General features: G+C 40.4%; 1 protein-coding gene across 2 annotated transcripts in view; it reads left to right on the top strand.

Moving 5' to 3' along the window:
* SPATA1 (spermatogenesis associated 1) overlaps nucleotides 1–16,879 on the top strand; it is a 30,073-nt gene extending 13,194 nt beyond the window's left edge. Inside the window, exons 6-15 of one of the 2 annotated variants that reach the window (XM_077928528.1) lie at nucleotides 3,349–3,402; nucleotides 3,498–3,840; nucleotides 4,856–5,071; nucleotides 6,483–6,627; nucleotides 7,129–7,189; nucleotides 8,263–8,386; nucleotides 10,595–10,720; nucleotides 11,625–11,803; nucleotides 14,261–14,359; nucleotides 15,914–16,879. In XM_077928528.1, coding sequence (XP_077784654.1) covers nucleotides 3,349–3,402; nucleotides 3,498–3,840; nucleotides 4,856–5,071; nucleotides 6,483–6,627; nucleotides 7,129–7,189; nucleotides 8,263–8,386; nucleotides 10,595–10,720; nucleotides 11,625–11,803; nucleotides 14,261–14,359; nucleotides 15,914–16,018 — 1,452 coding nt within the window. In that variant the 3' untranslated portion in view covers nucleotides 16,019–16,879. Of the gene's footprint in view, nucleotides 1–3,348; nucleotides 3,403–3,497; nucleotides 3,841–4,795; nucleotides 5,072–6,482; nucleotides 6,628–7,128; nucleotides 7,190–8,262; nucleotides 8,387–10,594; nucleotides 10,721–11,624; nucleotides 11,804–14,260; nucleotides 14,360–15,913 lie in introns of both variants that reach the window. The other variant, XM_028732941.2, reaches the window with a different exon arrangement.
* The last annotated feature ends 1,815 nt before the right edge of the window (nucleotides 16,880–18,694 follow it).

The following is an 18,694-nucleotide window of genomic DNA, read 5'->3' as shown; positions in this document are numbered from 1 at the left end:
TTCAGATAATACATGGGTAGATGAATCCAAAAAGCCTGGGACACAAATTTTCACGGCCTTCTAGCAGCAATGGTGGCTCATTTACCAGAAGTAATGTATTTAGCGTTAACCCTGACAGTGAGTACTCGATTCTGACCAAACTAAGCCCCCTAGACATCAGGTTACGCAGTTAGAGCCAAGTTGGAGCTCTTGCAAAGCAAACCTGCTTCCCCAAAACATTGTTTCTTTTTGTGATAAGGAAATAATAGGAAAATGCACTGGAAAGTGTGAGATAATGCTTGGTTGATGCAACGCCTGCGTAATCTCCCCAAGAGCAAATCAGGGCGAACACTCATAAAGTAGCTGGCGACATCTGCAATCAAATCCAAATGAATGCTTATTAAATAGGTTGTATTGCAGCACCCTGAGTGTAACTTAGTTGAGTGGAACCTTACGGGTGTTAGGTTCTTTAAGAGAGTCCTGCTGTTAACTGGCCTGCAAAGCAAACTTTGAAACTACGTTTTCCACCATCTTTGTTCTCTGCAAAAATGCCTCTCGCTTTCACTTTCATTTCACCTTTAACAGTGTAAATTCCCACGAATGCAATGAGATAGACCTCCCATGTAAAAAGGCTTGGCAATTTTAAAAGCACTCTTAATGTTTTGATCTTAATAGCTGACATAGCGGAGAGTAGTAATTCCGAGGAAAATTAATGGTCTAATTGCAAGTTTTAATCATTTATTTCCCTTTGAGCTGCTGGAAGCCTTTCTGACAAAGAGGTTTGGAATTTGTTTTGCTTTCCCGTGTTTTTTTTTTACTGCCCCAATTCTTTTCCGTGCCAAGACTAATAAAAGACGCAACCATGAAGAAAATGAGATGGTTCTTTCAAGTGCACAATCTGCCTGTGTGCAGAGTGCGTAGCTTGGAAAGCCTACTGTAGATGGTTGTCACAGCTCTTCTCTTGTCCAAACATATTTCTCTCTACTGCAAATCTCTCAGTTGTATTTACAGAATCAAATCAAGTTTTAACTGCTCTGCTAAGGACAAAGAAAAGCTTAGTGTCATAATATTTAAATAACTACAAAAGTTACCCACACAGTCATTGGTATTCCCAACAAACGTGATGAAGGCACTGGGTTTTATCAAGAGAAAGCGATTCATACGTTGTCCAGGTGAAATAGCTGGAATATAAGCTAGTCATGACCTACTTGTCCCATTGATTTCTGTGAGAAATGTGACCCATTTTCTTTGGATACGAGTCACTGTGTTTCTGGAAACTATGGTTTGCTGACTGGGAGCCAGCCTCAGGAACATGTACTTCATTCCCTTCCTCCTGACGCCTTCAGTGCAAGCCCTCCTTCACTTGCCAGCTGTCTTTTCATATTGTAGTGTTACATCTGCTGTGATGTTAACCAAGGCTAACACTAATCCGGTTCCATCTTAACCAAGATTTCCAAAGCTGCTTCAACCCTTGGTTTCAAATCCAGATCAATATTGGAATTAGTTAGTTTCACTGCAGGCATTATAATCAAACCATGATTAAGACCAACAAGAAGATGCAGCGGGGGATTCTAGGAAGGTGTGGGGAGGAATTAGGGAGCAGGGAGTGCATACAGTGGTACCTTGCAAGATGAATGCCTCGCAAGATGAAAAACTCGCAAGACGAAAGGGTTTTTGGTTTTTTGAGTTGCTTCGCAAGACGATTTTCCCTATGGGCTTGCTTCGCAAGACGGAAACGTCTTGCAAGTTTGTTTCCTTTTTCTTAAAACCGTTAATACAGTTGCGACTTGACTTCGAGGAGCAACTCATAGCACACGGTGTGGTAGCCTTTTTTGAGGTTTTTGAAGACTTTGGTGATTTTTGAAGCTTTTCCAAAACTTTTCCGAAACCGTGCTTCGCAAGACGAAAAATTCGCAAGACGAAAAAACTCGCAGAACGAATTAATTTCGTCTTGCGAGGCACCACTGTATTCTCAAGCCCTGTTCCCAATTTACAAACTATAGTTTGTAAGGAGCCCATGCTATATCTTTAGGAAATCACTATGTATATTGTTTTGGTCTTTCCCCACTTTTTTGTACGTTTCAAAAAGCCCTTGTACAAATGGTATGAAACACCCTTTTGATTTACTTGATAGGAAAGGTTGACGTTGTTTTATAATATTTGAGCGGTCAGAGCAATTATATGTAATTATACGCATGTGAACAAACATTTGCTGAATTTCCCAGTTCTACCGTTGCCCAACAGCGCCTTAATCTCTTCCCAGAGATACTTCTTTCTAATAAGAGAAGAGATACTTGAACTCTGTAAAGACATGTTGCTTTTATTTTAGGGGAATCAGCAGCCTTATTTTTTGTAGCCATTAAAGTTAAGTGACATTCAAATTAAGCAACATGCTTTTCTTTTAATGAACCGCAACCCTTCACGGTAAAAATCTGGTGTGGTTTTAAACAAGCATCTTTTTATATTGTTATGTACTTCCAACTCCCCTGTGAGAAGTCCAGAGGTAGCACAAGAATGAGAGATTTTATAACAGTTTATTATTTATAAGGAGAAAGTAATAAAGACAGACTTCTAAAGCAAAACCACCAATTCTCTATTAGCTCTCAAAAGAAAAATTGCACCCCAAATATACTTCTGTTTTAGTCAGCTTATCTATAAACTCCAAGTGCTCTTGGTGCTCTTTCCCTTTTTCTATCCAGATTCAAAACTGCCAAAACTTGCTTCTAAAACTCTTTTTGTGCCTCCCCATTAACACTGATGAGTGTGACTTTCTGAAGGCTGGAATCATTATGGACCATTTAGTACTTTTGATAAACCTCTGATCATATAAATTCAGAGTGATAATAAGGGCAGCCAAATTTATAGCAGCATTTTCTATGTTACTTCTAAGGCGTTCACACAACTGAAGGAACCTTAGGTGATTAATGAGATTTAATTAATTGATTTATCGGTTGTTTAATGGAGCAATCCTAAGGGAGCAGTGATCTAAGATGGTTCAGACACTTTTGCTGAATTGCATTCCCTGCCAGAAATGGAACAACCCATTTGCAGAAGGGCATCTCTGAGCCTAACACTTATAAAAAAATTATTAGAAATTAGCTAAAAACAGACAGATGCAATAAAACAATAAAAATAAAACTACCAAAGTGAAAAAGAATTTATAAGCCTTTGTAAATAAAAAATGGCATAACTATCTAGCCGAATTCCCAAGATAGATATTCTGTGTTTTCCATTATTCACAAAAGTTTTGAGTATAGCATTTTTTTAAAATGTTATATTCTGGCTTTCAGGAATGTAAGATGCTATACAAATTGAATGGTATGGCACTATCCTGTTTTGATAACGTTGTTTCTGTTGTTAACTTCCAAGGTGAAAGCAAAGCAAGAAACAGAACTGAAGCTCAAATCGTTTGCTCCTCCCTATGTACGTATATTGTTACATCAATTTTCGTGTAAAAGCAAAGCTATGTTATTTAAAAATATATTATTTATTTCAGATTAACTTGCTGTACATTTCAGGCATTTCATCCAGAACTTTATTTGTTGCCTGGAGTAGAAAGTATTTATTCATCTTCATCGTCAACTCCAGAAAGACATCACAGCAATGCAGACTATATACGTGCATATACATCATATCATAGACCACTTGACGTATCAGCTCCAGATCGTGAAGCTGGACAGAACCCCAACGTTTTGGAGAGTTCCTTGAAACATCATCTCAGCCCAACTCAGGATAAAAATAATTTAATAGGATGGGACGAAACTGAAAAAGGAAGTGCTCAAGATCTCCCTGCAACACAGATCTCTAAGCAAGAACAGAACGAAAGGATTAAAGAGAAATATAATTCACAAAGAAGGGAAGGTGAGATATATCAAGGCTGCTTAATTGCTATAACAACCAAGTTCAGGTCAAATTGCAAGGACAGCACAAATATTTCTTTTCCTCTTGATTTTTTTTTAAAAAATAGTTTTCAATTATTTCTCCTCCAGCAAGAGCTGCACTTCATATTAAGATCAGACAAGTTATACCTTGTTTGAAACCATGAGGAGTTTCAACAACATGAGGAGGAAAGCATAGTTTTAATTTCTTTCTCCACAATCAAGGCTTGGAGCCTGTTGTGTCAGGAGAGGGCAAATGATCTCTCCCCCTGCCCCACCATACCTTATTTGAGAGGGAGATTAAGCATCTTTAACCTGGCCATTATTTCATTGTCTGTATTGATGATGCTAGCAGTAGGATTCCCATCTACTAATCTGGTTTTGTGCTTTTTTGGTGTTAACAGTTTTGCTAGAGTTTGGGTTCCATCAGGTTTTTCTTCCCTGAAACTTCATTTGCCACAACTGCCATTCCCTTGTTCAGTTAATCATATGTCCAGACTGGTTTCGTTCAAATTTAAGGTTTCGGGGCGGGGGGGGGGGGGGAGGAATTCAAATCAGAACGACTTGTTTGCAATATGAGTTCCTGATATTTATTTGTATTTTGGTCCTACCTAGACTGTAGCATATGTAACATTTGCTTTTTTAATTTAACAAAGGTTCCAACAATATCACTTGTTACCAAAAAAAACCCTTAATTTTTATTTAATGGGTATATATTTCTTTGAAAATTTATACCCAGCTTTCTTAGAAATAAAATAAACTTAAAGTGGCTTACCAAAAAAAAGTTCAAAATGTGCATAAAGCAGTTCACGTTACTTACGTTAACATGACTATTATAGTTAAATATGATTATTTATAATAATATGTGATAAATCTACAACTTAACACAACTCTCATAAGTATATATAGCCTAATATATAATTATGTACCGCCTCCAGGAGAAATTAGTTGTAACAGAGAGCTAAAGGAATCCATTAAATCTCCCTATACATTCCAAGATAAAATTTCTGAGAGACAAAACTCCGTAAGAAAATCCACATCGGTGAAAATTCCTCAGCGAAAGTCTTTCAGCCAAGCTCAAGAACGGCAGCAAAATACTCCTAGAAAGGTCAAGAAATACAAAGATTCTGTTGCACCTTTGCGTATGAATCAGAACCGAGGGCAAGAGGGAAAGAACCAGATTCAAGTCAATCACATCACACAGAAGAAAAAAGGTATACATTGCTCCACTAAGCACTCCATTTAAAGTTTATTTGTATTTTGCATTAGCATTTTTTTAAAAACCAAATCTATCTGAAAAAGCTGCTCTGGAGATTCGGGCAGCCACCTGGAACAGCATGAGAGGCACCATGCAGGATTCCAAGGGGCAGAGGAATAAGCAAAGATTGCCTCCCACCTTCCTCTACTTGAGGAACTTCCACGGGATCTGAGAGCTTTCCATCAACAGAAGGAGGCCTTCCATTTACGGAATAGCCAATCTGAATCCCAACCCTTTGGTTTGCATGAAAGCATTTAATAAATAATGCACTTAACCGTATTTTTCCATGTATAAAACAAGGTTTTTAAATTAGAAAATAATGTTAAACATTTGGGGTCATCTTATACACGGACAGTGCAGAGGGGGGACGAGCAATTGGTAGCAGGTGCGAGCAGGAGATTGTCAGCGGTGATTGGGCATGTGATTGGTGGCTGCTGCAAGGGCTGTTATTGATTGGCTGCTGCTGTGGCAATTGGGCGGGTGATTGGTGGCTGCTGGCGGCGAGCGGGCAGACGATTGGTGGCTCTGGCGATGCGTGGGATTGGCAGTGGCAATGAGGCAGCTGAGTAATATTTGGCACCTCCCCCCCACAAAGAAAACCTTAACAACTCTTGACAATCTCCCCCCATTTGGAGTCCCAAAAACAGGGGCGTCTTATACACGGGGGTGTCTTATACACGGAAAACTACAGTAACTTGCATTAAACTATTTAATAAAGCTCAGTGGTCTGCGGAACTGGTCCAGAAGCCACACGAGGACAGCTTTTCGGTAGTAAACATTGGTGGTTCTTTAGGTGATAAGATCCGCTTGCTTGCATCAGGCCTAATTAGAAGCCAGGAGTGACACCAATCCTAACCTAGATGAAAAAAATAGAAACTTGAAATGGTTGGACATTGCAAACTACAGCAGTTTATGAAAGGGGAAATGTATTGTGCCCGTCGGCTGATACGCACTTTTGTCCAGATTGCCTCCCATTTCCTACATTTTACAATCTCCTGTGTGATAGGGCTGGACACGTTTTTATTAAAACACACTGGCAGTTGCCCTTAGATTTTTCTTTCATCTCAGGGTCTTCCTTCTGTATCCTGCCTGTGAGCCAACTGGCATTCTTGACTTTGCGTTGATAATTTCCCTTTTTGCTTCAGGCGGATATGCCCAGAATCTGTACACACTCATTTTTTTCGCCAAGCCATTGCTTCTGGCGGTGGATGGCAGAAATAAAAACATGTATATAGAAACAGAAATATTATTTAATATTAGGTATTATTTATTACCCGCCCTACACCCTAACGTCCCAGGGCAGGTTACAACATTAAAACACACCATTAAAAACAGCTAAACAATTTTCCCCCCGACCTCTGATGTAGAAGAAGCTCCTATTGCGCTGGATGCAAATACAGAAAACGAAGGTAACCTGACAGGAATTGGAATGGGAAGACACACCACAGGGGATTCTGGAATCCCAGAATCATTGGAGGAGAGAGACATGGACTATTCACACAGAATGAGGAGGTAACGAAACAGAGAAATTTCTTTATATATCTTTGTGATAAAGGCTAAAAACACTTGAAATAAACAAGCTGTCATGCTGACAGTATTAGCTGCCCTTCATTAAAGTTGCATTAAGGGCTCCCAACATGTTGGATAATGGAGAAAAAAGCAAACACTTTAATTAGTTTTCAGACAAATATAATTAAACCTGTGAACCTGTTCTCTTCAACTCATTTCCTGTGTGTGAGGTTAGCGCTTCCATGGAATGTTTGCTACCGGTCCAGTTGGCTACCAGCAAGCTGCCGCGCCCTAATTTCAGCACCCCGTTTTCAGATTGGTAATCTGCCACCCCAGCACTCTATATTTGCTAGATCCCACCAGCCTTTTAAACAAATTTAATTAAGGTGGTTTGTTTCTAATGTAATTACTACACTGCATTTGGATTTCATCTTTAGCCAACAGCGCCTTGGAATTATTTATTGTTTCTAATGTAATTGCACTGTGCTTTAATTTCATCTTTAGCCAACAGCATCCTGGAATTGCCAAGTCTATGGCTGACACCGGTAGCGTGCAAGATAGCCAGGTATGTTGCCAAACGCCTAGCAAAATAAATAAATAAGGTAGTTGAAATTGGTTGAAATCGTTTCAGTAACTTGAGCTCGTTTTTCTTTTCTTTTGGATTGTTGATTGCAATAAGATTTCGTTGTTGAAGCAGAATAACTTTTACCCACTCTTGACAAATGCTCATGAAACAAGCGCTTTTGCCATACATCTGAAGTAGCACATATGCTACAAGCAATTGGAGATGCATGTGGGTTTATAATGTTTGCGTATGTATGTATATGTACACATACACAGAGATATATTCAGTACCAAAGTACCAAGGAGTAGACCAAGTCTATACATATTTAGTTGGAAATAAGAACGGAGGGCTATGTAAATTTTGGTTCTCTCAGTTTTTCATTTTTATAAAATATTAAATTCAGTTTTCCACGTTTCTGCAGCAATTCACATTTTTTGAGACATAAATCCTCATGAATATCCTTAAACATTTGAGGGTGAAATATCCTGTTTTGGCTAATGTACATATTTTGCAAATAATCTACCCCAATATAGTGCATTTTTGGGTTGTATTTTAAAAAATAATCCTAGGAGGTTTAGTTTGGTTAGTATACACTTCCAGGTAAAGGTAACACTAAATACATTACTCCTGGTAACCGAGCCACAATAGCTGCTAGAGGGCCATGAAACTTTGTGGCCCTGGCTTTTAGACTTGTGTACTCATGTGCTATCTGAAACCAAAGCAGCTCATGGATTGGCAGATGTGAAATATATTGGCATTATTTTCAGCTCTCCTACCCCACTATCTGGGGCAATGCTGAAGTTCAGCTTGTTTGTCCATCAGAACACATGGGCCAGATGCATGCCATGAAATATGCCCTCGATACTCTGCAATGTTCAGAGATCAGTGGCAGAGGCATATGGATTCCTAGCCAGACAGGTTGTGGACAGGGTTCCCTGAAGGTAACTATTGTTTTCCACTAAAAGGTCACTTGAGTTAGCCTTCCTTTTAAGACTGATATAAATAGACTCTCCAATTTCATGTACTGTAGGGAAAGCAGTAAAAGCTGACATGCCTTTTCATTTGGTCCCTAGACTGATGAAAATAACCTAAATGACTTTGCACATCTGAGCCAGTATATTTCGCCTCCTACTCCACCTCTTCTGGCTCTGTCTGTAAACAGAGCTGAAGTTCCCAGCGGAATCTTTCCAACAGAGGGTGAGCAAATCATTCTAAGAGATCTTATGGGGTTAAAGTCTTCCCCCGTAACCTAGCGAGATCATGCCTGACTGCAAAAGGGAACAAAGATTGACAGCAAGAGACCCACACATCCACACCATACATTGAAAGCACACCTTCCTGGGCACCATAGTTAATGGTAGGGATGTCACAGAATTCTGCTGGAAATGGAAACAACAGCAGAAGTCACTCCTAATTCACAGGTTCATCTGAGATCAGGCACGGAAATCTCACAAGCGAATGCGAGCAGTTTTCGCTGCTGCTTTTCAGTCCATAAACGTCACATAAAGAATTACACTGTTTTCTGTATTGTTTTTGCTGTTTCTGAAATGTACTGGAATTAATTATGTAATTAGTTTCAGTCATAGTGGATAGTAAGATTAACAAATGTTGGTTTTAGCAGAAGCCAAACTGCAGCAGAATGGAAACGGATTGCGAAAAAGCTAGGTCAGGACTGAGATCACTGTCTTACATTCATAGTTTAGAGTGCTGGGAACTGAAGCTCTGTGAGGAGTAAACTATGTTTCCCAGCATTCTCTGGGGGGAAGCCATGTTTTTTCAACGTATGGTGTGAATATGACTTGACAGAAATCAAAGCCTCTGGAAACCTAATGGGAAAAGCAGGAAAAGCCTTGAATCTCATGCTCTGCTTATACATGTGTGTAGATAAACCTTATAACACACACACAAAAATGACAATTCTCTAGGGACCTTCATTCCAAGGAAACCAAGTACAAAGTATGCGCTAGGACCCCTCTCACCACTCTCATTTTTGAGGGTGTGCAACAACTTTGTAGTTAAAAATGGCATTAGTTGACAGCAGCAGGCTTTTCCTGGCTCTCTTATGAAGTAGGAGGCAGAGTTTGCTTAAACGTAAGTGACCCCAGTGCATGCATTGTCTAAGCAAACACCGTTGTCGGGGAGCCTCTAAGGAGTCACTTGTCATTGCCAGCATGTTCCAAAGACACTAATCCCAACCTCAGTGCTTGCCTTTCCTTTGACCGAGTGCCCCTGAGGGAGGATAATTTGGCTTAATTCAGTTTTTACATCATTAAATTAATCCAGCCGTCTGTGTCACATCACAGACGAAGTGTTTTGTTATACAATTAGCACAATCCCCATAGAACTTATATTTGTTATTTCACATACAGTATATATACCGTACTTTTCCATGTATAAGACTAGGGTTTTTTATTTAAAAATTATGTTCAGAATTGTGGGTCGTCTTATACACAGATACAATCTCTCTCTCCCCCCCCCCATTTTCTCAAGTTGGAGTCCCCCAAAACAGGGGATGTCTTGTACATGGGAGCGTGCTATACACAGAAAAATATGGTATATAGAGCACTATTTTTTCAAGGAACTCAACCATGTCAATACATGGTTCTCCCCTTCCTCATTTCAATCTCACAACAATCCTCTGAGGTAGGTAGGTTACCCTGAGAGAGCATGATTGGCCTAAGGCCACCCAGTAAACTTCGTGGCTGAGAGGTGATTTGAACCCAGGTCTCCCTGGTCCTAGTCCAACTAGCCACAACACCTCTCTGGAGTAGTGCAGACTTTTTGTAATTGCTCATATGTTGCACGGTTTCTGCTTTTGACAGGAGCTATGCAGTGGCAGGTTCCCAGTAGACATGCCTGGTCTCATTAATCTCTAGGCATTTAGGCATCGTTTTCTTTACTTAGAAGCATTTCTAAAATGCTGAATATTCAAAATCTCTATGCAAAAATACAAGCATTAAAACATTACCGTCCTGGCAGAAATGTATTCATCGGGGAAAGCCTGGGCAACACAATATGTGTTTGCAAGTTTTAAAATTCCCTACCCACCCCTCAAGAGGAATTGCTGCAGTGACACCTTCAGATGGTATGTCTGAGGTACCTGAAGGGGAAAGTCACAGAGAAAGATTTGTTTCATACGGTGTGGAGTTTTGTGAACTAGCATCTCGTACAGGACAGAAACGGGCAGAATGTTACTGTGGGCTGTGTGCATGGATCTTGGGAGGCAGGCAGGGATCTGATGCTCCAAATTGCCACACCAAAGACCCCTAAAATACTGCAGATCTTTCTGTAGACCCGGGCTTCTGTTCTTCTCGGAGGCGCTCCTGTCTCAGATTTATTTATCCTGGGCTTTCCGCATTTTTTAACCAGCACAAGTATACTAATCTTGAGGTTTCTTTTCCTCAGGTAGTGAGTTGGTCAGACAACTGCAACACATCAAGGCAGAACGAAAGCACCTGGAAAGGGCTAGAGAAGAGCTGGTTAAAAAAGTGAGGAGCTTACTGGAACAGAACAAACTCAGGAGATACCAGGGTATGTGTTATTAGGCTGAGATATCTGGTGAGGTGTTATCGACACACCCACACCCACCTCCTTAGTTTTTGTTTTGTTTTGTTTTGTTTTAGGCCAGTTGCCAGAAAAAAACCGAATGGCGAAGTCTCCCCCCTCCACCCCACCTTCTGCTTTTTAAAAGTTGTACTTAGGTGAAAAGGCAGCTTTTGCATTGGCCTCCATTGTCTCGGGAGTCACCAAAGCAATGTCTTGGAAAAAGGGAAGTCCAAGCGATACATTGACAAAGCATAGCTGCTTTATGTATATAAAAACCAAGGTAGCTTTTGGCTGGTTGCGGGTGTGGTTTAGTGGGTTTTGACAGGTCAAGGGACAGAGCCCAGGGAATAAAGAAGGTGAAGGAAGAATAACTTTATTTCTGCTTGAGTGGAGGTGGTGGAGGACTGAGGAGCTAGCAAAGCTAGAAGATAGCATCATTGTTGGAGGTGGGTTTGCTTTTGCTTCCCCCTCCATGGTAGTGTGTCATCTAGCACCCTGGTTTCCATCAGAATTGGACCATTTCTTAGATGTCTCTCAGTTTATACCCCTTCTTTATCTTTGTTAAAGCGAAGCCTCATACCTTCCTGCAAACCACACATTCGAGAGTTTGGGTTTCCACATGCTAGAGTACAGCTAATCTTTTTTAAGTACTGTATGAAAGCCGTGGCACTTGTCCTAGCATGTTAAAATTTATACAATGTTTTCAACTCTTAATATTTTTGGTTTATGTTCGAACAGAGCAATATTGCTTACTATTCTGATTCTTAAGTTACAATCCTGTATTTTCCTAGGACTAAGCCTCACTGAACTGAACAGGGTCTGAAAACCTGAATAGACTTGCTCCATTGAGAATATCGTTTTGATCTGTGCTCTGGTTTCCCCCGTACAGCTCGTGATTCCTGGAAAAAGAAATATTTTGAAGCTAAAAAAGTCACAGCTTCCTTGGAGGAAGTTTCAAATAAATTGCGGGAAGATTTAGAACTTCACTACCAGAAATTGTTGATGCAGCTAGAAGCTAGGGATATAAGGAAAAAACGAAATAATTTAACACAGGTTGCTAATTCAAAGGTAAATGCTGTTTATTCAGTCTTTACTCCCCTTTCCATAAAATCAAAGCTTCTTCATGCCATTTAGACAGATAAGTACTCTTCAGATTTTATAATAACCCTAGAAGAGAGTTTAATAATTTCCTTCACTAATCTGACATAATCCCTGCCTGTATAATTTAAATTGAGCTACTTTTTATATCTCAAAGGCTCAATTCCGTAACGGAACACGCTCATCGGGAATATTTGTATCAGACTGTTTGTCTTTTGCACAGGAAAATGATATCCACGCAGATTAACTTTCAAGCCATGATCCTAAACATACACTTACCTGGGTAGTCAGGTACAGCTACAGGGATGGGCAAGCTGTGGATTTTCAGATGTTGTCGTACTACAGCTCTCTGCCTTCATCCTTGACCATTGACCATGACAGCTGGGGTTGATGGAAGTCCAACAACTTCAGAAGGACCACAGGTTGCCCATGCAAGCTTTTCTGTACCAAGGCATTGTGTTTAGAATGTGAAAATAATGGAAATTGATAGTGACCTGCACTAGAAGACAAATACTATAATGGCAGTAGAGAGAGACAGAGAGAAGTCCCCCAAACTAGATGAAATGTAAATTAATACATAGCATTGTAACAACGTGGCCTTGCCAAAAATCATAGCTTTACAAACAGGAAAGATGGAAATTTCTCTGCAGGCTCTTTCCCCCTCAATTTGAACTGGCATAACACACTGCTTGCCTGATTCAACTCCAAGATGTAATTAAATTGTTTTGTGTGTGTAAAATAGCTTTCTCGCTGGCTCGACAATGAAACTCGTGAGAATACAGTTTTAAGTTAATTAAATCCTTCCCATATGAATCATGCCCTTGAGATATCAACACAGTTCTGCTAATTACTCTGAGAACCAAAGGATTTGCTTGTGTCTCAGCCTTTTCTCATGTAGCAAACTTCCTCCTGTTTACATCTTTCAAGTTATCTTCCTGTTAAACCAATATTTATCCCAGTTATATATCCCAGTTATAAGGCATGAATGATTCCCCCCCCCCTTCAGATTACCTTCTGTTTACAGCAGTGACAGGGTGCCTTTGGTTTGCCAGATGCTGTTGGACTCCTACCAGCCTCGGCCATCATTGCCAGTGGTCAGGGATGATGGGAATCGGAATACAACATCTGGAATGCCACAGGTTCTCCATTCCTGGTTTTGATCATGCGTTAAGACAACATCTTTGTCGGCTCTGTTCATTCTCACAACTGAGTTCTGCATTTGCACGGAGGAACTCTGGAACTTTCTAGAATGTTAGTCGAGGAGCTGGTGTTCTTTCTTGCTCATTCTGGTAGAGAAAGATGTGATTATCTGAGCACACTCTGAGTGGGTAAAGGAAACACATTCTTGACCATTTTCGCTACTACACAGATGGTAGCACCAGGAACTTCGTGATTTAGTTTCTCACAGCTTTCTATCTTCATTTTCAACCATTTCAGCTACCACTTGTTGTGTTAGTTTTGCTTTATGGTAATGGTGCTGCCATTTTCCTTTACAAAGCGCAGTAGCTGTGATGCCAGGTGACATCTATGACTACTGTCTCTTCTGTTTGGGTGAAGGAAAGCCACTAGATAGATAGATAGATAGATAGATAGATAGATAGATAGATAGATAGATGATAGATAGATAGATAGATAGATAGATGATAGATAGATGCAATCATTGCCTTAAATAATAGATGTAAGGAGAAATTAATACTCAATTTTATTACGTATATAGTCACAGATTCAGACTCAAAACTGTGTGATATCAAAAGGGGAGATGGGAGAGTCTAAAACTGGCAGTACAATCAAAATACAAACCACAAGATTCCTTGCCCATTTCCCTTCATTTGCCGGAGAAATATTAGACAAAACTGGATCCCTTGATTCCAGAAAATAGCCTCTTGTCTACCCCAGTCCCCAAATGGAGTCCAGCACACGCCCTCTCACAACAAAGAGGTGTGGAGAGACAGGAAAATAACTCACGTTGGAAGCACCCATATCTGCACATGAGCTCTCTCTCTCTCTCTCTCTCTCAAATTCACTTGTCCCTTTTAATAGGTAGAAGTCTCATGGGGAGAAGGACAGGACAAGTTTATTCTGGGCTTGGGTCAGTCTAGGGCAGCTATAGCAAGGTCTGCCAGGTGTGTACCAACTAAGCATGGAAGTAAATTCACATGCAGAATTGCATTATTTTATGTTAATACAGTGAGGCCATGGCCTCACCTGCCATGTGACCAATCAGTCCACCATTTGAGTAACTGTATGAGACATAGCCCTGATGTTCTGCACTATGTATGTTTCTGGGTGGAAGGTGATACAACAGGAGCTGAGGGACTAAATCATATAATTTTAAGGAGAGATGCAGATTTGGACAATTTGCACAGACAGTGATATTAATAAGTGCAGGATGTATGTTAACTCTGATCTATACGATGTTTCTTCTAGAATAATACAATAATCCAGATCACCACTCTGCAGCATGAAATTGAACAACTAAGGAGAAAGGTTGATAATGCAAAAATGAAGCTTGTCATAGAAATTAAGGTATTACACACTAACTTGCCTAGTTTGTTTTATATCCAAGTGAAGAATGTAAACATTATATTTAGATTTTTATCTCAAGCATACCTTTTAGTGTTTTTCTTTTTTAAAAAAATACCATTTAAGTCACACTTTTGCTTCCAGGAGTTTAAAGTGGCATACATCCCAATCCCCCATTTTATCCTCAGAATAACTCTTACAAAGCTTAGGCTGAGAAAAAGTAACTATGGGATAGCTTCATAGCTTCTTGAGAGCTAAGTGAGGAATCAAATCTGGACCTCCCCAGTCATAGTCAAACACATCACCCACTACACCACACTTGGCTCTTCAGTAGCTTAAGACTGGAGAGCTGGAGGTCAAGGGAAATAACTTATCTTGCTTTTCAATTGCTTTTGTTCTGTAGGCATATTCTGAGTTCATTGCACTATGGAGCTGAGGACTAAAGGGTGTTCACCCTGGAGTTAAGCACATGGTCATATTTGAGATCTGGTTCACCAAAACATTGAACTTTAACTTTGCTTCCATAGCAGCGGTGTTTCTGTAAGCAGCCACTACTCCACTTAGGAGGAAGGAGAGGCTATTTTTCAAAAAGCAAATACGCAACCCTTGTTCTTTGAATAGGAACCTGAAAGTTTGTGATGCTGTACCAGGGAATGTCCTACACCACATAGAAAAGCAATATAGCTTTTTACTTGTTCGTCCCATGTCTGGAACCAGCAAATACAACTGGGGTCCACTGTGGTGGTTGCTGCTTTCAGTTGGCAAAGGGCACGTAACTGATTAGCAAACCACTCATCTTGCCTTTCATTTGCACTGAAATGATGGGTGGAATAGCATATGGGCAGCATAATTGCATAGGATACACAAATAATTTTGCCACAGCAGACATCAAGACGAATAGCGTAGATTTCAGCAGAAGATGAATTGCAGTGGAACAGAAAACATGCAGCTGACACAGGGTGGGAGAGAACATGATGTTTTCTCACATCCGCTGTGCCTGTACCACTTTTTCAAAATTCAAAATGTGCCTGGGATCCAAACATGTTTAGTATCTCTGCTTTAAACATTGTGCCTGCCAACATGGAGTACCAAGATGGTGTGTGCTTTTCAGTAGTCTAAATGTAGCTCAGGGACCTCTTTTGCTAATACTACCCTCTAAAATGTGTTTATGGTATTGTACTAATAATACTACAACATTTATGGTGTTGTACTAATAATACTACAACAACAATTGGCAATTTGTGGTCAGAAAAATCACAGGAACAGAAACATACCACTTTGAGATCTGCAGTACAATCTGTGGTATTTCTTCACCTCATTTCCCACTCTCATTAATGGGAATATGATGTAATTTGTACACTAGGGTTTGCCATTACTAGTGACCTTAATATGCCAGAAACAAACCAAAATGGTTCATCCTTTAACTCATTGGGCTTGAAAGATGAAAGAACAAGGAAATGGTTATTAATCCACATAAAGGTTGAACTGTATCTATAAAATAATACGAAGGTTCTAATTTCATTCTTCCTTTTGCAACCTTGGAATCTTTTCTTCTAGATGAGGAAGCAGGCAGCTTCTGATTTGCGAGCACTGAAGGCAGAACTGGCGCACAAGAAAGTTCAGTCTTCTTTAAGACTCCACCCTGAAGGACAAGTCTATTAGCTGGCTCCCGTTCGTGAGATTCGTATTTGCATATTTGTATAGCTACTCCCAGAACCTATTTCTTCCAGCTTTAAATTTGTTCAGCTATAGGAGAGATGTTGTATGTGTTGAAAATGAATGTTGAACAACAGTAATTCATCACGACACCGATATGTAATAATTCTACTGCTGGCGTTAAATGGCATTATCACCTCATTCCAGTAACGGATATCCATGTGCAGGGGGAAAATGTCAGTTGGAAGGGGGAACATAGGAAGAGCCTGCTGGATCAGGGCTATGACCCATCTAACATCCTGTCTTCACAGCAGAAAGACCACACACCTGTTTTCCAGGTGGTGGTAGCAATAGCAGCCTGGTCGCTAGATAGCTGGGGTAGGTGGGTGAGGTGGACCTGCCCTCACAACCAGCTGATGCCACAGCCAGCCTCAGCCAGCCGCAGGAGCTAGTGAGATTGCCTGCCGGAAATGGAAATTTAAAACAGGTCAGTCATGGCTCTAGTTGGCCAGCGGTTGCTTCAGCGACGGACCTGACAGAGCCAGTGATCAGTCGGGTCCACCACCAGAGCATAAAAGCTGGCTGCATTGCAAGCAGGAAGTTCAGTCAGGAATTGGCCCATAGCCGTCATGGCTAGTAGCTGTTGATTTGTTGAATTTATCTCGTCCTCTTTTAAAGCCATCTGAGAGCAAGCTCCATAGTTCAAACATGCAGTTGCTTGAAGAAGTACCTCCATATCACCTCAATCTTCCCACATCCAGCTTCATTGATGTCCATGAATTCTTGTGTTATGAGAAAGTGGGGGGAAGCTTTCCTCTATCCATTTTCTCCATTCCACACATAATTTTATAAACGTTTGTCATTTCACCTCTTACTTGCTTTTACTCTAAACTGAAAAGTCCCCAATGCTGGAACCTTTCCTCATAGGGGGAAAATCCTTCTGGTGTGTATTGCAATGGCACCCTTCAGAGACAGAGGAAGCCTGACTCCAAAACCATTGCAGCTCCGGTAGTTGCCTTCTTCTTAATGGTGAAGAGCCACCTGGGTTGACTCCCAAGTTCTTCCCACCATCCTCTGGTGATTGGGATGCTGTCTGAAGCTTCGCCCGGACGCTGCACGTTGCCTGTTAAGCAGGGCTGGTTCTGCATGTGTCACAGTGTGTGTGGACAGTTATCTGCTACAGATTGAGGGAAACCAACATTTATAAGAAATCTAAATACGAAAGACAAAAAAAAAAACAAAAAACCCTGAGTAAGCTTCTCCACTTTTTGTATTTATTTAGATCTAAGTGTTTTGAAAATCAAAAACTGGTTATAAACTTAAACACAACCTTAAACACACTTGTAAGTTGCATCTAAATAGGGCTGTAGACATGCTACACTTTAAGCCACATCCTTTTTTTCAAAGAATTCTGAGTACTGTAGTTTGTTAATGGGTTTTTTTTTGGGGGGGGGGCGGGTTGAAACTGTGAAGGGTAAAACTACAGTGTCCAGAATTCTTTGAAGGAAGGAACAGGCTTCAAATATCTAGCAATTACACAGCCCTAGTCTTGTTTCCATGTAGAGTGAGATAGGAGGAAGTAACCAGCATCTAGTATTATTACTATATTCATTCTCATTTATGGAAACCACATTTGACTCCTTTTTCCTCTTCTGCAGTTGCAATTCTGGTGTAAAAGAAAGGCATTTCTTCTGAGGAAGCTGCTACGTTCCTTCTTGCTTTCCACTCTCAAGCCCCAAGGTTTTAATGGTTAGCAAGATCGACAATGTAGTAAAGGAAGACTGCTATTGGGTTTACATTTGCTTGTGGCTAGTTGAAGTCCCTTGGCGGCTTAGTGGGGAGCTGAGATGGGTGAACGATGCAAAAAGCAGATAATGGAGATCTATCTAAACCTTACGCCTTAGGCCCCACATTGGTGTTGGTTCATCTTGTAAACAAGCTTCCGTTCTTTCTGTAGAAGTTGAGAAACAATTTGCCCTTCACAAGATCACAATGCATCTAAATAATGACAGCTGATGGATTTACTTTTAACAAAAATTGATTTGGTTAAAAAAGGTAAACGCATCAAAGTAAATCCATCAGCCACCATATTCCGATCAGATCTTAGACCTGTTATCATCCTCAGAGAATGGGTTTCTGGAACGTAAATGCCTCATCTGTGGTAAATTTCGGCAAGCCCTGCCCGTGAGCTCTTCCTGCCTGAAAACCATGTCATACGTCTAGTCAAGGAGCCAAATAGGAGGCATTAACATGGTAACAGCTGGAAAGCTGACAAGGAAGTGCTAATTACTATGAGTAATAGACGATATGAAATATGAAAGAGGATATTAAAATCCTGCAACGCTTTTGGGAAGAGGAACTCTGCATACATTGAGCAATCCCTAGCACTAGTATTATTCAGAAAAACCTTTATCGGGGTGTCCAAACTTTTTTCAAAGAGGGCCAGATTTGATGAAGTGAACATGCGTGAGGACCAACCAAAATTGTTGAGCTTTTTTTAGGATTTAACCCCAATATAGTTGATTGAGCCCCTTTGGACATCCTTGCTTTAAATCCTTTTTAGGATAGGTACTCACTCTATTTCGCTTCGTGCTTAATTTTAGATGCCAGATTTGTTTGCTTTTAATTAAGAAAACAGAAGTTGCCAATTCATTCCTTGTGAAAGACTTAAAATTAAGGGCT

This window comes from Podarcis muralis, chromosome 5, assembly GCF_964188315.1.
Source record: "Podarcis muralis chromosome 5, rPodMur119.hap1.1, whole genome shotgun sequence".
Lineage (NCBI taxonomy): Eukaryota > Metazoa > Chordata > Lepidosauria > Squamata > Lacertidae > Podarcis > Podarcis muralis.
Note: the sequence above shows the minus strand (reverse complement) of the source record. Positions and strands in the feature narration are given on the sequence as shown.